This window comes from Sinohyriopsis cumingii, chromosome 16, assembly GCF_028554795.1.
Source record: "Sinohyriopsis cumingii isolate HCF-2022 chromosome 16, ASM2855479v2, whole genome shotgun sequence".
Classification (NCBI taxonomy): Eukaryota; Metazoa; Mollusca; class Bivalvia; order Unionida; family Unionidae; genus Sinohyriopsis; species Sinohyriopsis cumingii.
The window spans coordinates 14723456-14745427 of record NC_142976.1 but is presented as its reverse complement, the minus strand read 5'-3'; the positions used below and the strand labels follow the sequence as shown (position 1 = coordinate 14745427).

The 21972-nt window shown below is 35.4% G+C and overlaps 1 protein-coding gene across 1 annotated transcript in view; it reads right to left on the bottom strand.

The window, feature by feature from the left end:
• Positions 1 to 21972, bottom strand: part of LOC149779970 (inositol 1,4,5-trisphosphate-gated calcium channel ITPR2-like) — a 290413-nt gene that overhangs the window by 70733 nt on the left and 197708 nt on the right. The window contains exons 47-52 of the mRNA XM_089936693.1: positions 21381 to 21539; positions 18560 to 18716; positions 16831 to 16928; positions 7422 to 7521; positions 6473 to 6523; positions 536 to 757 (exon numbers count right to left, since the gene is read on the bottom strand). Coding sequence (XP_089792819.1) covers positions 536 to 757; positions 6473 to 6523; positions 7422 to 7521; positions 16831 to 16928; positions 18560 to 18716; positions 21381 to 21539 — 787 coding nt within the window. The remainder of the gene's footprint in view (positions 1 to 535; positions 758 to 6472; positions 6524 to 7421; positions 7522 to 16830; positions 16929 to 18559; positions 18717 to 21380; positions 21540 to 21972) is intronic.

The window sequence follows — 21972 nt, the reverse complement described above, 5'->3', positions numbered from 1 at the left end:
AAAACCAGCAAAGTGACACTACTCAAGGTCTTATCAATACCATGCTGTACATGAAATTCATTGACAATTAAAGGAACTATTATGTGGAAATACAAATGAAACAGACAGTTGGAAGGATGGATGGAGGGATGGAATGACAAATAGGCCCGATCAAAAACAGGACAAAAGGTTTCCTTGATAAAAAGCTGCAGTTCATATAAAAAAAGCACAGACCTTAAACTGAATAAGCCACACTGTTCATATATAAATGCTGTATACGTATGTCCCAAGCAAACATAATTATTGGAGAAAGCCAGAAGAAACAGCTGACTGAAAGTGTAGAACTTCTTTAATTTTTAAAATTTTCTCTTGTTTCCAAGGGATAGAGTGTGTAGCTATCCATCCTGGTTATATTTTTTCTTTAACCTTTTCCTCCTCCAAGAACACAATGCACAACCACCAATGCTTTCAAGAATGCATGATACAGGTCTAGCCTTTTAGTATTTCCTAATAATAAAATATAATAACAATAATGATAATGACTTTATTTAATTACCTGGCTTTGTATTATAACATCGGCCATCTCCATCTCTGTTTGCTGACCTTTTTCTTTTGGTGTCAAGGGCACCAGATAATTGTCACTGCTTGGATCTGACACAAGGATTTTGGAAGTACCATTATGCTGAGGGGGTTTCTTCTTCTTATTGGAGGACTTTCTTCTCCAGGATTTACTTTTTTTCCCACTGGATGGAGGCTCCCATGCTCTACTTAGAGCCTCCTATTTCCAACACAATATATAAGTAAATAAAATTTGTGTTTGGATCTTGACACTGTTACAGATATCAATATTATATATTACTTTATAATATAGTTTTTATTTAAGTAATTTGGATTGATGACATATTTTTTAATTCTTTAATTCTGTGGCTGACCTGTACTATACGAAAAGTACATGTATGTACTTTCTCCATTCATAAATCAAGGTTATTGCCAAGTTCATGTCAATAACTAAATTTGATCAAATAATGCCACAAATTATTTGAATGGAGGTCACATCAACATCACATGATCCTAGTAAAACATCTGTACTCTAAAAATGTTAAGCATGCCCTGGTTGCTGATTGGTCAAATTATCAAAAAATGTTTGATAAGGGCTGTTTTGCATAATACAGTACAATTTAAATACCTGGAATCTTTTCTGGTGATTCAGAATTGTTGATTTGATGCATATGTAGTGGCTTTATGAAGTAATTAAATACACAGCATTTCAGTCTTCAGTTAGAGTTCAGTTACGAGAGGATTCAGATTTATTTATTTATTGAACATTGAAATTGCAGAGTGGAAATTCATTTATTCTAAATGGACAGTACCTTGCTAGATTAATGTGAAAACATTCAAGGACTTGAACTTTTAATAATTTTATTGGGATACCATGAAATATCCAAGGATGTTTGTGATATTTTACTTTTATTGGATTTACCTTGAAGTAAAATTTTTTGGATATTAGAACAGTTATTCTGAGTTGTGCTAGTACATAAACACATTTAGAACCATCATTTGGAATATATTTGGATTGTTTCTGGATTACCATGAATTGATAGTGCATGCAGCATAGGATTGTTTCTGGATTACTGTGAGTTGATAGTGCATGTAGCATAGGATTGTTTCTGGATTACCGTGAATTGATTGTAATAGTGCAAGTAGCATAGGATTGTTTCTTGATTACTGTGAATTGATTGTACATGTAGCATTGGATTGTTTCTTGATTACTGTGAATTGATTGTACATGTAGCATTGGATTGCTTCTGGATTACTGTGAATTGATAGTGCATGTAGCATAGGATTGCTTCTGGATTACCGTGAATTGATAGTACATGTAGCATAGGATTGCTTCTGGATTACTGTGAATTGATAGTGCATGTAGCATAGGATTGCTTCTGGATTACTGTGAATTGATAGTGCATGTAGCATAGGATTGCTTCTGGATTACTGTGAATTGATAGTGCATGTAGCATAGGATTGCTTCTGGATTACTGTGAATTGATAGTGCATGCAGCATAGGATTGTTTCTGGATTACTGTGAATTGATAGTGCATGCAGCATTGGATTGTTTCTGGATTACTGTGAATTGACAGTGCATGTAGCATAGGATTGTTTCTGGATTACTGTGAATTGATAGTACATGTAGCATAGGATTGCTTCCGGATTACTGTGAATTGATAGTGCATGTAACATAAGATTGCTTCTGGATTACTGTGAATTGACAGTGCATGTAGCATAGGATTGCTTCTGGATTACTGTGAATTGATAGTGCATGTATAGGATTGTTTCTTGATTACTGTGAATTGATAGTTCATGCAGCATAGGATTGTTTCTGGATTACTGTGAGTTGACTAAGTACATGTAGCATTGGATTGTTTCTGGATTACTGTGAACTGATAGCACATGCAGCATTAGATTGTTCCTGGATTACTGTGAATTGATAGTACATGTAGCATAGGAAATGTCATAGGAATTCATACCATACTATAAGTTATTTTTAATTCTTCCACTTTGTTTGATTTTATATTTTAAGGAAATAAACGTATATTTTGAAAAATTGAATTCTTCTTTGGTTTTATCTTTTCTTGTTACAGTTTAAGCCCCTAGGATGTAACAACAGAGATAATTCAGAGAGATACAGATCAATTGCATGGCAAATCCCAAAATCAAACCTAAGATTAAAGCATGCCTGATGCCACTGTTGATATATTGTCCACTAGTAGGGGACATACCAGTCAGCTGCTTAACAGGCAGATAACACCAGACATTGTTCTCAGAGCAATATAACTTTGATCAGGTCATCATGTAAATACTACACATTCCATCATGGGCTAGTAACAGACATCAGTCATGTGACTACACTGAGAAGCTGAATGAATCTACCATGCTCTGTTTCTAATCATGCTACATAAATTTTATTCAACATCCCTTTCTCTTTAAAGAACTAGTTATCTCTACTTTATTAAATGATTAATACAAATACTTTGGATATGCTTGACATATAGTGTATATTGAAAGCTAAACTTTAAATCTTACTGTCTGAATCTGTTATCAGATTATCAGTTTATATTCACTAACCAAAACAATGTAAAATTCACTGACTAGGGTCTATATGTTAAGAGTTAATAATTCACTTGTAGCACACCATGTCTTTCAGATATGCAGGCCCCTTGATGTTTATCTTTGGTCTTCCTCTTGGTGCAGTTGTTGTCGTTGAATTTGGCAATACATCATCTTTAACATTCTCTGAAGGTGACATTCCAGAGCTATATGATTCACTTGGTGTTGCAGTTGTTTAATCGGCTATTTGTTGGTACATCAGTGTTCTTGGGTTCATCTAAAGGTCTCCCAGATGCATACTTTTATCTTTGTGGATCATATGTGCACACGATTCTGTCTATACATTCCTTTATCCTGACTTTCCACGATGTATGAGTGTTCACTCAGTCTCTCCTTGATTTTACCAAGTTTCCATTGTTTTCCTTCCTTGTGTTCAAAGTATACGGACTCTCCGATACTCAGTGGTGGTAAGGTTCGAGCTCTCTTATCATACCACTTCTTTATCGAGCATTTTCGCACTGACTGGTAGTTAATTCTTGGTTCCTTATTCAGATCACTTATTGCTGGGATCATTGATCGGGTGCTTCTTCCAAAAAAACATTTGAGTTGGACTAAAGTCCAGTATCCTGACCCGGAGTGTTTCTAAGTTCTAACAAGGCTTCATATTGATCTCTATCATCTATGATTGTCTTCTTCAACATGTTATTAATGATGATGATTTGGGGATGACGTTCTGTGGTTAATGCCTCGCATTCTTCAGACCAATTCCAGACAGAATCTTTATGTGTGAGTTGATGTGTCAGTTGTTCATTTGCAAGATCTGGAAGAAATTTCACCATATACTGCACCATGCCATATAGCCTCTTCACATCAGAAATATCCGTTTGTGTGGGCATTTCATGTATTGCCTTGACTTTTGTATTGTCTGCTTTGACTCCTTCACTAGTTATTTTGTGACCATGAAAAAAGATTTCAGTCAATCCTACTTCTTTCTTGTCATCATTTAACCTGATATTCCGTTCGATGCATTGTTTGTACAAGTTTTGCAATTTTCTCTTTGTCTAGTTTCGCTTCTTGTTCAGAGCTTCCACATCCAGCAACAATTATATCATCTGATATCTTGAAAACACCACCCAAATCTCCAAATGCTTCAGTGAGTTTTCTTTGAAAAATGTCGCTCGAGACATTTATTCCAAATGGCAACAACGCCCATCTGTAACAGCCGAAAGGTGTAATCACTGTAGCTAGTTCACTTCATTTCTGATCAAGTCTCACATGCCAGTATACCTCACGAACATCAAGTTTACTGGTGACTTTGCATTAGTAAATTTTGGTAACACGTCCTCAAGTGTCTGAAGTTTTGTGTGTTCTCTCATGAGTGCAGTATTTAGTGGCTGTGGATCTATGCAAATATGCAAATTTCCATTCTGCTCTTGTACAACAGCCATCTGACCAACCCACTTAGTCAGTTCGGTAACAGGTATTAAAACTTCTCTTTCGACTAGTTTATCTATTTCTCTCTTCATGTCTTCTTGAAGTGAGAGTGGCAACTTTCTGCATGGCAATGTTTTCACTGAAAAATTTTGTTGTTGGTTGTAAGAATTGCTTACCCTAGAGTTTCATAGTGTCAACCATAGCAATAAATCTGTCACTGTTAACCATAATCAATCCCATTTGCTGAATAGTTTTTCATCCTAGGAGATTCATGTAACCATTTGGTACAACTACCAGAGTAGCAGTAGTTTCTTCCCCATTGCTCAGTTAATAATTTTCAGATCAGCTTCTCCAAGTGGTTTCATATGTGACTTATTCCACATTTTGAAGGTTAGTGTTGTCGGCCTGACTTGTTCTTTACAAACATACTTCTTGCAGATAGTGTTGATGTCGGCACCACTATCTAACTGGTAACGCACTTCACAATTGTTGACATTCATTAATACAGAAATTCAACTTTTCTGACTGGTTTCTATGGTATTAAGCCAATTTTCGTCATCATCTGTTTGCTCTTCATGCGTTGTACTAGCACTAACTAAATGGATTTTCTTACATTTTACTTTGAAATGATTCCTTCCTTTGCACATGTCACATGTCTTACCCCATGCTGAACACTTTTCCTTCTGAAACTTGTGTTTGCATCCGCAGAAGTTGCATTCCTTAAGTGAAATGCTATCTTTACCCTGAACTGGTGAGGACAGAATATTACGTAGTTTGCCAATTCCTGGCTGACTGTTAGTATCTCTTTTAGCTTCACGTTTGTGCTTTATTTCCTTGAGTTATTTTATTTACAGTCTGACTGCTAGAGCTGGCTTCCCTCAGTTCTTTTATATGTTTATTTGACTGCTTAAATGCACAACATATTTGTATGGTTTTGTTCAGGTCTAACTTGTCTTCTCTGAGTAAGAGTTCCTCAAGTCTTCCTGTAACTGTGAAAACTATTTTATCTCTGATCATTCTATCCCTCTCGCTGAAATTACATGATGGCGACGCTCTCGTCCTAAGCTCAGTTAGGAAGCTGTCAAAAGGTTATTGGTATGGTACGTGATTCCAGGGCCTCGTTTTATTCTGGGGTTACAATATGCCTCAAGCTTTTCAAGTACCTTGCCAGGTTTGTTTTTGTCACCATCTGCATCCCATACAAATTGATGATAAATATCTAAAATATGCAGTCCTGTACAAATCAAAATTATGGCCATTTGTACCTCATCGTCTTTATCATCTGCTCCACTTGCAGTTTGGTAAATCTGTATTTGTCTTTTCCAATGCTTAAAGTTTTCTGAAACATTCCCATCGGTTACATTTAATACTGGCAGTAAGGAGAATGACTGCTTAGGAGACTGTCGGCCATGTTATCATTAGTTTTCCTGCCAATGGACCTGTAGTACATGACACTGTGATAAAGGATGCAAAATGCACAACTTCTAAAATCACTTTACCTCTAAAACTGCAGAATCATTGATGCATCCTTAATTGGCCACCGCTGCCACCATGTTGATATATTGTCCACTAGTAGGGGACATACCAGTCAGCTGCTTAACAGGCAGATAAAACCAGACGTTGTTCTCAGAGCAATATAACTTTGATCAGATCATTATGTAAATACTACACATTCCATCATTGGCTAGTAACAGACATCAGTCATGTGACTACAATGAGAAGCTGAATGAATCTACCATGCTGTTTCAAATTATGCTACATTAATTTTATTCAACAGCTACACATGTAAACAAATTGTCTGACTACTATCTATTTTGTATATTTAATGTTGAACATATGAAACACATAACAATGACAGAATTGGAATGTATAATGTATTTATGTCACGCCTACTAGTCTAAGGAAAGAAAATATATTACTCTATGTGTAATATTAACTAGAAATAATATGCCTTTACCCAACCCAGCATTTTTTCTCTCTTGATCCTCATGTCATAGGCCTGAATCATCTGGAATGATAAACAGCGATAAATAAAATATCACAAATACTTGCTTATAGGTCAGGTCCAACTACAAACATCTACAATGCAGTGGCAGATCTGGGTCTATGTAGTTTGCAGTTGGACCTGACCTAACAGTGAGTATATAAAGGAATTTCCCCTGACAGGATGAAAATTATGTCACATATACAGATAAAACAGATGAGTGATATGAACAGTTTGGTTGTAAGAGGCCTAAAAATCAGTGTGTACTGCAAAACAGTGAAGACCAGTTGATTACTCAAGTACTTACTATGTCCACCAATTAATCAATCAAATTTATTGATACTGGGTAAATCTGTAAATTGTTGGAGAATAAGACAAGTGAGAAGTTTAACAATTGTTTTGATGGATGAAGATTTTATTGCAATTAATTAAAACAACACTATGAAGAAAAATTGATGCAATTAGCTTTATTTAATAAAATAATAATAATAATAATAATAATACTATTAGTAGTAGTAGTAATAATAATAACAATAATAATATTTCAAATATAATGTATTTCAATAGGGTTGATCAGTTTATAAACATTACATAATAATAATAATAATAGTAATAATAATAATAGTAGTAATAATAATAATAATAATAATAATATAATGTATTTCAATAAGGTTGATTAATTTATAAACATTATTCCCCCCTTGAGACCCTGAAATAAACTAGACAAAAATCAGACTTTTGTGTGATTGCACCCTTCATAATAAGATTGGTTTGATACTCTACAGTGTTTCAATTAGCATAAAAAGATCTGGATAGGAATAAGTGTTCCAAGCTTTCTCTTTTTGTGCACTATATACATCTTAACGCATTTGCTAATAGTGAAATGACAGGAGGAATAAAAATTAAAAGTGCAACATCTTACACTTAGGGCTCTCCTGCCTAAAGTCAAGGTCATATTCAAGCTGCTCATATTTGTCACCACTTCCCCTCTTCCTGCCTCATGCTGGGCAAGTAATGCACGCCTAGAAGATACAATGATGATGCAGATGTAATAATAACAACAACAATAATAATAATGATAACCATAATGATAATAATAATAATAATAATAATAATAATAACAATAACAGCAACAACAACAATAATGATAATAATAATAGTGATATATTCTAGGGAAGGGTAAGAGCCTGTATAAAACTATATCGAATACTGTGAAAGGTGGTACAGTAAAAGCACAAAATTCTAAGACTAATAAGGGGAGAGAAAAGTTTATCTAAATCACAAATACAAATTTTCTTTTTGATGTACATTTTCATGATTCTTTTCAAAAGTAAGCAATAAAAATTTAAAAATTTACATTTAAACAGCTAAGTCAAATGAATTTCAGTTTCAATGACTGGCCTGATAAATATTGATATTTCTAAAACAGGAAGTTCATAAGAAATTAATCTCTGCCAAACTCTTTAAAATTTTAATTTGATTTAAAAGTAACATAAATGCTTGTGAATAACCAAAAGAACTAAAGTTCCAAACAAAGTCATGCAATCTAAAATGTACCATGTGCAACTCAGTAACACAGTATAGTGCAAACTTTTTTTTCCATGTCAAATAGTTCATGTACTTACCTATGGCTTAAATTAAAAGGTACATTTGTATATGATTTTGTCTGTGCCAAATTTAGTTGTGTCATGCTGTATTCTTAGATGAAAAGGAACATTTGTATATAATTTTCAAAAGTCTCCTCATGAATGTATTTCTTGTCGTATTGTAATTGTCTATAACAGACTGGTATGTCTATGATAGACTGGCATGTTTGTATCGTAATTGCCTATGACAGACTGGTATGTCTATGATGGAATGGTTTGTTTATATTGCACTGGCTAGTGATAGACTGGAAAGTTTGTATTGTAATTGCCTATGATAGAAATGTTCTGTAATGGTGGCACCCTCCAATTTTGTATTTTGCATGGGATTAGATTTTTAAAGCAAAAAAGTTTCCTCACTGGTTATATTTTCTATTTTAAAAAGACCTTAAATATTGCAGGTATTGTTAAAAGAACTTGTATTCCCTTTATTTTGGAGTATAATTGATGGGTGTAATTTTGGTTATAGAGTATACAGCTTAGCCTTACATCAGATGTGCACCTATAAAAAAAATGCTAACTCCACGTTCATTTTCACTTCCTGGACATTTGAGGTAAATTGAAAAAAAAGGCCTATTTATTTTACATTTAATGTAATTGGTAATTCATTCTCATACAAGCCAACCCCTGGCAAGGAAAAAGTATAATCCAAGTGGACAAAGAGTAATCCAAGCAGAAAAATAGTAATCCACATATAACATGATAAAAATTCAATAAGCATATGTACAAAATGATTTATTTACCCCATCTGGTCTATTAACATCAATTACTGCTTCAAATTTTCATATATAGTACTTTGAGCTTTAAAAAGCAACAGTCTATCATACTGCATTTCAAAACAATCTGTACCAGCTGAGACAATGAAAGTTTTGTACACTGGTAGACAACAAAGTACTGGGTTACTGAGCCTGGATCTGAATTCTGTTTTATTTTTGTTAACAATACTGAACAATCTCTCATAGTCAGCATTAGAATGGTAAAGAACCAATATTCCTTTCATAACATGACAAAGAAGAGAAAATTTATATCTTCCAGTTATTGGGTCTTTTAGGTGGGAAATAGAGTGCCATTGCACATCACCTCTGTCCGCATGAAGTACATCATCATGTCGAATGCCAACTTGATACTTCAGGAGTTCACCTTCTAACTTATTGGTAGCCTTTCCCGCAGCAAGGTGCATCATGTGACAGGAACAACCTGATATGTACACTGATAGAGACATTTTTCAAAATATAGGATGGAACTTCTTTATGAATTTTCATGGCTTCTGCAATTTTAAGTCAATTATCTTCTGCTTTCAGCCATTTATCAACTGTAGATATAAGTGAAGTTTCACACAAGTGATTCTGTTGAACAATATCATAAGTGTTCAAATAGTTGAGAAAAGAATCATGTACAAGTTTTTCTAGTAATCTGGAAAAACAAGGAAGGACAAAAATGGGTCTGTAGTTGTTTATTCATCTTTTTTTTCAGTTTTATGCAATGATGTTTACCTTGGCAGTTTTCCATGTCTGTAGAAATTTATTAGAATTAATACTTTCAATGCAGATGAAAGCTCTACCCTCTACTGTTGCAGGTGCAGCTGACTTAAGTAGCTTGGGTCCAATCATATCAAGTCCTTTATTTGAATAAAAAGTCATAAAAATATTTGAGATGTCAGTCTGATTATCAGCATAAATACCTTCATGATTGAGTGATGAAATTTCAGTTTTACTCTTACACCAAACTCTTTAAAAACTTTCCAGATGGCTTTCAGGTTATTTCTATTTTCATCCAGCACTTTTCTGTAGTGTGCTTGTCTGGCTTGAGATATCATTAACTTAATTCCTCCAAATTCTATACTGATTTACTACCGATTTTAGATGGTCTCTTTGCTTTATTGCATGTAAAGTTTCTGAAGAGATCCAGCCTGGCTGGTAGTCTTTCTTTATCCAGTATGTTTTTAAAGGGGTAAGTGTAATTACTGTTTTCATGAAAAGATGCATCCAAGTACCTAAAACATAATCAATAACTTCATAGATTTGGACTGTATTCCATGGAATCTGTTTCAGATCTTCCAGGAATATAACAGTATCAAAGTTTTGAAAAGATCTGTAAGTAAAAGATGTATGGATATTATTGACTTTAATTTGCCATTGACTTTACATGTTAGATAAATTGCCAAGTGGTTATTTAAACCTATTTTTGAAAAAAAATTACTTCCAAAACATTTTCTTTTGTATTGGTATAAATATGGGCAATAAATGTTGATGCTTCTCCAGTGGGTTCATTTAAGAGATGTATCTTTAATAAGAAAGCTGTCCTACCTACTGGCATCAGTTTACATTTAATCATAGTGGTGATGAATCTCTTATTTTAAAAATGTTGTCCTATTTACTGGCATTAGATTACATTTATTCACAGTAGAACTGTAACTCTTAAAATAAAAATAATTTCTACTGGCATCAGTTTACATTTAATGACAGTGGTGACGAACCTCTAATTAAAAAAAGCTGTCCTATCTACTGGCATCAGCTTACATTAAATCAGAGTAGAACTGTAACTCTTAAAAGAAAAATATTTTCTACTGGCATCAGTTTACATTTAATGACAGTGGTGATGAATCTCTTGTTAAAAAAAGCTGTACTATCTACTGGTATCAGTTTACATTTAATCACAGTGGTGATGAATCTCTTATTAAAAAAGCTGTCCTATCTACTGGCATCAGTTTATATTAAACCACAGTGGAACTGTAACAGTTAAAAGAAAAATGTAATTTCTACTGGCGTCAGTTTACATTTAATCACAGTGGAACTGTAACTCTTAAGAGAAAAATGTAATTTCTACTGGCATCAGTTTACATTTAATCACAGTGGAGCTGTAACTCTTAAAGAACAATGTAATTTCTACTGGCATCAGTTTACATTTAATCACAGTGAAACTGTGACTCTTATATAGCATAGATATAAAAGCAATAACTTCAGAGTGAAGGGAAGAGGCTCTATGAAGGCAAAGAAAAGACAAAGTCCCAGATATACACACAAAAATCCAGATTTATACATCTTACACAGTTCAGGTTTGAAACATTTTATTTATTCAAGACAGCATTGCAGGTTTGAGGGGTTTTCAGCTATTTGTCAGATTTCAGCTACAATGAGATGCAATCAGTTATGTCCCTTTAGTTATAACATACTGTGAACATAGATTGGTTCCTGCATAACATTTTATTAATATAATAATATTGTTTCTATTGATATTTATAATGCAAGGGTTATTAATATAATGATCTTGTTTCTATTGATATTTATAATGCAAGGGTTATTAATATAATAATCTTGTTTCTATTGATATTTATAAAGCAAGGGTTATTAATATAATGACCTTGTTTCTATTGATATTTATAATGCAAGGGTTATTAATATAATGATCTTGTTTCTATTGATATTCATAATGCAAGAGTTATTAATATAATGATCTTGTTTCTATTGATATTTATAATGCAATGGTTATTAATATAATGATATTGTTTCTATTGATATTTATAATACAAGGGTTATTAATATAATGATATTGTTTCTATTCATATTTATAATGCAAGGGTTATTAATATAATGATCTTGTTTCTGTTTATATTTATAATGCAAGGTTTATATCAATTTTATTTTGATAAATACTTTTGCATTTTAATGTAAATGTATATGGTCTGATAAAATGTTACTGACCAGTAAAATATGAGAGAATATTGTTGCAAAATTGTTTTTGTTAAGTCTGGAAAAGATGTCAGAGATGTGCATACAAGCATTGTTTTAAGTTTCAGAACCATCTGATTTATGACTTTTAAATAGCATATTATCAAACATCAGCAGATAAACATAATTCAGTTTGCTTAACCATTGACATTATCTATGAAGGTTGTCACTTTGCACAACCTCTGCTGCTGTCTTAGAAACAATTAACTTTGAAAGCTGTCACTTTGCACAACCTCTGTTGCTGTCTTAGAAACAATACACTTTAAAAGCTGTCACATTGCACAACCTCTGCTGCTGTCTTAGAAACAATTAACTTTAAAAGCTGTCACTTTGCACAACCTCTGCTGCTATCTTAGAAACAATTAACTTTGAAAGCTGTCACTCTGAACAACCTCTGCTGCTGTCTTAGAAACAATTATCTTTGAAAGCTGTCACTCTGAACAACCTCTGCTGCTATCTTAGAAGCAATTAACTTTGAAAGCTGTCACTCTGCACAACCTCTGCTGCTATCTTAGAAACAATTAACTTTGAAAGCTGCCACTCTGAACAACCTCTACTGCTATCTTAGAAACAATTATCTTTGAAAGCTGTCACTTTGCACAACCTCTGTTGCTATCTTAGAAACAATTAACTTTGAAAGCTGTCACTCTGAACAACCTCTGCTGCTATCTTAGAAACAATTAACTTTGAAAGCTGTCACACTGCACAGCCACTGCTGCTATCTTAGAAACAATTAACTTTGAAAGCTGTCACTCTGAACAACCTCTGCTGCTATCTTAGAAACAATTATCTTTTAAAGCTGTAACTTTGCACAACCACTGCCGCTATCTTAGAAACAATTGACTTTGAAAGCTGTCACTCTGAACAACCTCAGCTGCTATCTTAGAAACAATTAACTTTGAAAGCTGTCACGCTGCACAACCACTGCTGCTATCTTAGAAACAATTAACTTTGAAAGCTGTCACTTTGCACAACCACTGCTGCTATCTTAGAAACAATTGACTTTGAAAGCTGTCACTCTGAACAACCTCTGCTGCTGTCTTAGAAACAATTAACTTTGAAAGCTGTCACTCTGAACAACCTCTGCTGCTATCTTAGAAACAATTAACTTTGAAAGCTGTCACTCTGAACAACCTCTGCTGCTATCTTAGAAACAATTATCTTTGAAAGCTGTCCTTTGCACAACTACTGCTGCTATCTTAGAAACAATTGACTTTGAAAGCTGTCACTCTGAACAACCTCTGCTGCTATCTTAGAAACAATTAACTTTAAAAGCTGTCACTTTGCACAACCACTGCTGCTATCTTGGAAACAATTAACTTTGAAAGCTGTCCCTTTGCACAACCTCTGCTGCAATCTTAGAAACAATCAACTTTGAAATCTGTCACTCTGAACAACCTCTGCTGCTGTCTTAGAAACAATTAACTTTTGAAGCTGTTACTTTGCACAACCACTGCCGCTATCTTAGAAACAATTAACTTTGAAAGCTGTCACTCTGAACAACCTCTGCTATCTTAGAAACAATTAACTTTGAATGCTGTCACTCTGAACAACCTCAGCTGCTATCTTAGAAACACTTAACTTTGAAAGCTGTCACTTTGCACAACCACTGCTGCTATCTTAGAAACAATTAACTTTGAAAGCTGTCACTCTGAACAACCTATGCTATCTTAGAAACAATTAACTTTGAAAACTGTCATGCTGCACAACCACTGCTGCTATCTTAGAAACAATTAACTCTGAAAGCTGTCACTTTGCACAACCTCTGCTGCTGTCTTAGAAACAATTAACTTTGAACGCTGTCACTTTGCATAACCACTGCTGCTATCTTAGAAACAATTAACTTTGAAAGCTGTCATGCTGCACAAGCACTGCTGCTATCTTAGAAATAATTAACTTTCAAAGCTGTCACTCTGAACAACCTCTGCTGCTATCTTAGAAACAATTAACTTTGAAAGCTGTCACTCTGAATAACCTCTGCTGCTATCTTAGAAACAATTAACTTTAAAAGCTGTCACGCTGCACAACCACTGCTGCTATCTTAGAAACAATTACCTTTGAAAGCTGCCACTCTGAACAACCTCTGCTGCTATCTTAGAAACAATTAACTTTCAAAGCTGTCACTCTGAACAACCTCTGCTATCTCAGAACAATTAACTTTGAAAACTGTCATGCTGCACAACCACTGCTGCTATCTTAGAAACAATTAACTTTCAAAGCTGTCACTTTGCACAACCTCTGCTGCTGTCTTAGAAACAATTAACTTTGAATGCTGTCACTTTGCATAACCACTGCTGCTATCTTAGAAACAATTAACTTTAAAAGCTGTCACGCTGCACAAGCACTGCTGCTATCTTAGAAACAATTAACTTTCAAAGCTGTCACTCTGAACAACCTCTGCTGCTATCTTAGAAACAATTAACTTTGAAAGCTGTCACTTTGCACAACCTCTGCTGCTATCTTAGAAAGAATTAACTTTGAAAGCTGTCACTTTGCACAACCTCTGCTGCTGTCTTAGAAACAATTAACTTTGAAAGCTGTCACTCTGAACAACCTCTGCTATCTTAGAAACAATTAACTTTGAAAACTGTCACGCTGCACAACCACTGCTGCTATCTTATAAACAATTAACTTTGAAAGCTGTCACTTTGCACAACCTCTGCTGCTATCTTAGAAACAGCTGACTTTGAAAGCTGTCACTCTGAAGAACCTCTGCTGCTATATTAGAAACAATTAACTTTGAAAGTTGTCATGCTGCACAACCACTGCTGCTATCTTTGAAACAATTAACTTTGAATGCTGTCACTCTGAACAACCTCTGCTGCTATCTTAGAAACAATTAACTTTGAAAGCTGTCACTCTGAACAACCTCTGCTGCTATCTTAGAAACAATTATCTTTGAAAGCTGTCCTTTGCACAACTACTGCTGCTATCTTAGACACAATTGACTTTGAAAGCTGTCACTCTGAACAACCTCTGCTGCTATCTTAGAAACAATTAACTTTAAAAGCTGTCACTTTGCACAACCACTGCTGCTATCTTAGAAACAATTAACTTTGAAAGCTGTCACTTTGCACAACCTCTGCTGCTATCTTAGAAACAATTAGCTTTGAAAGCTGTCACTTTGAACAACCTCTGCTGCTATCTTAGAAAAAATTATCTTTTAAAGCTGTCACTTTGCACAACCACTGCCGCTATCTTAGAAACAATTGACTTTGAAAGCTGTCACTCTGAACAACCTCTGCTGCTATCTTAGAAACAATTAACTTGAATGCTGTCACTCTGAACAACCTCAGCTGCTATCTTAGAAACAATTAACTTTGAAAGCTGTCACGCTGCACAACCACTGCTGCTATCTTAGAAAGAATTAACTTTGAAAGCTGTCACTTCGCACAATCTCTGCTGCTATCTTAGAAAGAATTAACTTTGAAAGCTGTCACTTTGCACAACCTCTGCTGCTGTCTTAGACACAATTAACTTTGAAAGCTGTCACTCTGAACAACCTCTGCTATCTTAGAAACAATTAACTTTGAAAACTGTCACGCTGAACAACCACTGCTGCTATGTTAGAAACAATCAACTTTGAAAGCTGTCACTCTGAACAACCTCTGCTGCTATCTTAGAAACAATTAATTGTGAAAGCTGTCACGCTATACAACCACTGTTGCTATCTTAGAAACAATTAACTTTGAATGCTGTCACTCTGAAGAACCTCTGCTGCTATCTTAGAAACAATTAACTTTGTAAGCTGTCACTTCGAACAACCTCTGGTGCTATCTTAGAAACAATTAGCTTTGTAAGCTGTCACTTCAGACAGGTCAATTAACATACTGTTCATAGTGTTTGTAATCTGTGCCTGGTCAAGTGTTGGTCTTTGTTTTACTTCAAGGTGGGCACTGAATATTTCCTGATCTTTGTCCAACCTCATACCTGGGATCTGGCAGTTACTTTACCATTTTTTTTTAGTAAGTTTTGATCTTATGAAGTCTTGTTAAATTATGAAGAAAAAAGACACAATGGCAATCTAAACTTGAAATATAAAGAACTTTAAATCAGTAAAAAAAGAAAAGTGTTAGCAGACAGTCATAATTCATTCAACCATGACATCCAATGGAAGGAAATGTTAAGGGCTGTTCCAGAAAGAAAATGAAAGCAGTAAAACGATGTCACCTTTTGAAAGAACTCAAAAAGCCCATCAATGCTCCCTTGTTTCTGTTTGGTTTACAACTCTCACAACAATTCTTCTACATGTCCTGATTGACATTTAGCTTTGATCATCATTAGGAAAACTCTCCAATGCACACAGCTGAAGAAAATGACTGCCTCTGTATTCTGGGTAAATGTTCTTGAAATGGCTCAAAGTACACTAAATTTGTATCCTCAGAAAATATGGCAATTAATACAGTATATGCATTACTAGTTCCTGAAAGTGCCCTGATGAAACATTAAAATATCAAAAACTAAAAATTGATGCCAAATCTTTTTTTCCCATTATTCACCTTCGAAGTTCATGAAGTTAAAATAGCCATGTACAGCTGTCAGTCTTCATTATGCTGCACATAAAGTTTCAGGAAGAACTTATCAAGAACTTTGGATTACTTCACAATAAAACAGTCAACTTCAAGTAAGCTAATTGATCATACATAGCACATAAGAAATTTGTAATATATTTAAACAAAACTATTTCATTTGTTGACTGATTTTTTGTTGAGAAGTATTGAAAAAACTGTACCAAATCTAAATTGAAGAATTTTGTCAAATATTGAGAATACAAACTTTTTTTTTTACAGTGCATGTCAGATACAATAAAAAAGGCTTTTGGAAGTTCTAAGCATTGTTAGATCACTGTATAGATTGAGTTTCATTATGTCAAGGTTCTCAGTGTCCCAAATTACTAATAAATTATGAAGATTGTTGCTTTTTATGTGACTCTTACATGCAATACATTTTCTGATCTTACTTTTCTTTGATAGAGTTGGTGGAAATCTGCATACGGTCCCTTACTGCCATAAAGAATACTTCCTCCCTTGTGGATAAAAAATAGTCCAACATTGATTTCTGTGAAGAAAAATACAAACATATTTAATTTTTAGAACAGTGTTCATATACATATTTTAAAAACTTATTTAAATAAAGATTATCCACAAAGAATATAGCATTGTCTTTATCTTAGCATTGTGGACTCAGGTTGCAAATTACTTTAAGTTCAGATGCCATGTGGACAGTACTTCAACAAGACATGTTACATTTTACCTAAATTACTGCTCTGATGAACCCCATTGTAAACGGGTACCACATCTAGCTGGGAGGTAAACCTATGATGGCTTGGTGTGCCAGCCACAACAGTCTTGTAGTATCATTAGTTACCATAGTAGCTGGTATAAGTTATACCTGGACACTCCTGGCCCTAATCATACATTGACCTCCTGGCCCTAAGTCATACCTGGACATTCCTGTTGGGATTGAACAACATGATGCTCAAGACCTGTGACCTTTACTAATACCTACCACTGGCCTTCCCTAGCCCAATTAATTCCTTGACCTCCCTGTTCGCACTGAACAACATAATGCTAATGAAGTTCAGAACTTCATGAAAAGCTAATATTTACCATCCCTGACCTAATTCATACCTGGCCCTCCCTGATGGCATTGAATCAACATGATCTAACACTGGTCTTTCCCAGCCCAAGTCATACCTGGCCTTCCCTGTTGGCATTGAATCAACATGATCTAACATTGTTTTTTCCCAGCCCAAGTCATACATTGACCTCCCTGTTGGCATTGAATCAACATGATCTAACACTAGTCTTTCCCAGCCCAAGTCATACCTGGCCTTCCCTGTTTGCATTGAATCAACATGATCTAACATTGGTCTTTCTCAGCCTAAGTCATACACTGACCTCCCCATTTGCATTAAACATGCTGATGATGCAATTAAAGAGCCTGCAACCATTATAAATAATTAACATTGGTCTTCCCTGATCAAAGTCATGCCAGGACCTTCCTGTTGATATTGAAAAACTGACCCTAACCCAGACCTAAGTCATACCTGGACCTTCCTGTTGGTACTGACCCTTCCCAGCCCTGTCATAAATGGACCTTCCTGTTGGTACTGACCCTCCCCAGCCCTGTCATACCTGGACCTCCCTGTTAGGACTGACTCTCCCTAGACTTAAGCCATACCTGGATCGCCCTGTTGGGACTGGCCCTCCCCAGCCCTAAGTCATACCTGGACCTCCCTGTTGGGACTGGCCCTCCCCAGCTCTAGGTCATACCTGGACCTCCCTGTTGGGACTGGCCCTCCCCAGACCTAAGTCATACCTGGACCTTCCTGTTGGGACTGGCCCTCCCCAGACCTAAGTCATACCTGGACCTCCCTGTTGGTACTGGCCCTCCCCAGACCTAAGTCATACCTGGACCTCCCTGTTGGGACTGTCCCTCCCCAGACCTAAGTCATAACTGGACCTCCCTGTTGGGACTGACCCTCCCCAGACCTAAGTCATACCTGGACCTCCCTGTTGGGACTGGCCCTCCCCAGACCTAAGTCATAACTGGACCTCCCTGTTGGGACTGACCCTCTCCAGACCTAAGTCATACCTGGACCTCCCTGTTGGGACTGGCCCTCCCCAGACCTAAGTCATACCTGGACCTCCCTGTTGGGACTGGCCCTCCCCAGACCTAAGTCATACCTGGACCTCCCTGTTGGCATTGAACAACATGATACTGATGAAGTTCAAGACCTCGCGAACAATGGCATCACTCGTTCTGGCCAGGTGGGGCAGCACTTTGTTGACCACGTCATGTTGATTGATAGCATTCTGAATCTCCTTTATGTGGTTCAACTGTCTGGATTGGAGAGAAAGAAATCATAGGTAAATACATTTCATATTATTTAAATGAAGTGTGACAGAATACTGTTTTAATTATTATCATAAAATACACACCATACAAAGTACCCTTTTATTATTGCATTTGTACTTCGATACACCAGTATACATTTCTCCAGTGTTTCAATACGTTTTAGGATTGACTAGTGAATAGATGCTTATAGAGATCTGTTTTGGAGTATTTGTAGATCTGAAAGTTTCAAAACACGTGGAAAAATTTATTCTGCTTTGTAACTCTGACCTGTGGAAACCTGCATATTACTGTTTTACCATTACATATGCAAAAGAACCATTTTGTTGTGGATTTTCCATCCACTCATCCATCAACTCAGTCACTTTATTTAAGTGTACAGAATTCATTCAAAAGGAATGACACTCTACTAGTTGAATTTTTTTTCTAAGAATTCAAGACCTATTATTCTTTTGAACTACTGAGTGTTCAAGATGGTTGCCATGGTGGCCATATTGGATGTTCAGTCAGCAACATTTTAATTTAAGACCAGGTAGCATCAAAAGAAGAATTTTGGTGAAAACCCCATGTTGATATGACCATCCATCCAGAAGTTGTTGCAGTAGCAAGATTTTCAAGATGGCTACCATGGTGGATGCCAGATCAGTGTCATTTTCATTTAGATCACAGTGAGTATTTTGGATAAAACCGATCGATATAACCATCCAACTAGAAGGAGTAGTGACAGATTTTCAAAACAGATGCTGTGAAAGCCATAATGGAGGTCAGATCAACAAAATTTAATTTGGGAGTAACTAGACATTATAATAAATTTTCCAGTGAAAAACCCACGATAATATGACTACTGTTCAGGAGGAAAAGCAATAACAAAATTTTCAAGATGGCTGCCATGGTGTTATATTGGATGCAGGGTAGGCAACGTAATTATTTAGGATCAATCAGATACCATAAGAAGTTTTTCATGAAAATGTCGATACAATATCATGTTTCAGAGGAGAGTTGACAAAAAGATCTTCAACATGGCTACCATGGTGGATGTACTGGACATGAAATCAACACCATTTAACCTTTGAACCAATTAGACATGATCAGAAGTCGTTTAGTGAGAATCCCATATTGATATTACCCTTCATTCAGTAGGAATAGCAACAACAAAATTTTCAAGATAGCCACTGTGTTGTCCATAACGAAAGTCCAAGAGGCACTATTTACAGTTAGGGCCATCCTAGACATCATCAGAAGCCTCCAGGTGACAGCCACCATGGCAGCCATATTGGAGGTCAGATTGGAAAAGTTTTAATTTAGAACCAACTAGATATTCTAAGAGGTCTTCTGGTGAAAACCCCATTTTTAATGTAGGACTTTCTAATGAGAAAAAATAGTGAGAAAAGATTTTCAAGATGGCTGATATGTGGCCAGTTTGTCATTTTCATTTACAGCCAAGCAGACATCATAAGAAGTCTTTCAGTGAAAAGCCCAGGTTGATACTCTCTTCCATTCATGAGGAATAACAATAACAAGGTTTTCAAGATGATCACTGTGTTACCCACATTGAATGTCCAAGTGGCACCATTTACATTTAGGGACAACCTGACATCAGAAGAAGCCTTCAGGTGAAAAGCTCCATGTCAATGTAACTTTCCATTCAGGAGGAATAGCAATGAGATTTTCAAGATGGCTGCCATGATGGTCATACTGGATGTGTGATCAGCACATTTGAAATCAGGAACAATTACATATCATAAGAAGTCTCAGGATGAAAACCTCATGTCAATATGACTTTCAGTTCTGGAGGAAAAGTAATAACAATATGGCAGTCATGGTGACCATAATGGACATCAGACTGATATTTTCATTTTAGAGCAACTAGACATCATCCAATGTCTTTTAGTAATGGTTCCATGTTGATAATGACTATCAATTCAAAAGAAGTATCAATAAAATGAATTTCAAGATTGCCATAGTGTCTACCATGCTGGGTGTACTAGTAGCACCATTTTACTTCAGGGCAAACCAAACATCCTATGAAATCTATATTTTATCCTATGAAATCTATATTTTAAAAATAGCTACCTTATCAATTGTCAGATCCGCACCATTTTCATTTAGGATCAAGATAAACATGATTTGTCTTTAAATGAAAACCATCCATGTCAGCTGTCAGATCAGATAACAAAGTATTCACGATGGCCACTATGACGGACATATTGTAAGTGTGAGCGCTGCACTATTTTCATCTAGGACCAACTAGACCATTGGTTGAATGTGCGTGTAAAGTTTAATGGCAATCTTATATGTAGTTTAGAAGAAGTAGCGATAACAAATTTGTGATAATCTAGAGATGGACAATGGACCTCAGATGACAGGTAACAGAAAGTAGGCCACCCAATGAATTCTTCTGGTCTATCACCTGTAGAGTTACAAACTAAAGCATGCTCTAATTAGGCAAAATACAAAGGTATGTCAAACAGAATGTATATTTATAATCTAATGAAATCCTCAATTCTCATACATGTTAGGAGAATGAAGATCAACTGCAAATCATTGTTTTCCCATAAATATGCCTTATTTCCAGAATTAACAAAGATTCATATACAGTGAAATTGGACTCAAAGTATCTACAAATACATGTATTTATGGTTAACTGCTCACTTTTTGATCTTGGTTTCTGAGGCTCTTGTATCCCAGTCCTCTGGAAGCTTTCTCTCCTCATTATGGATGATGGCCCTCAGAATCTGCAGACATTTAATGTCCAGGACCTCTTCTGCACCTGATGGCATCATAGCCAGACGGATTTGCTTGGCAGATATCCTGCAGTTAGTCACAAAATCAGGAAGTCTGTAATCTTTGAGCAATATTGTAGTTGTCCATTAACAATGATGATAAACTCCGCAATTTGCACAATGATGTAATTATAAAGGTATTCAATTTGTACAATGGTGTAATTATAAAGGTATTCAATTTGTACAATGGTGTAATTATAAAGGTATTCAATTTGTGCAATGGTTAAAGAAATTCCAATCATGATGAAAAATGTATTTTAAAAACATCTTTCTACTTCACAATCTTATACCCATGGAATTAAGACATCATTACTTGTAAAAAATTTTACACCCAACAAACTTGCAAAATTATATATATATATATATATATATATAAACTAAAGCAAGTGCCAATTATTTTCAGCATTAAAGTTTTAATGAATTATTTCATTATTCTTAAGGACACAGTGCTTAAAAATATT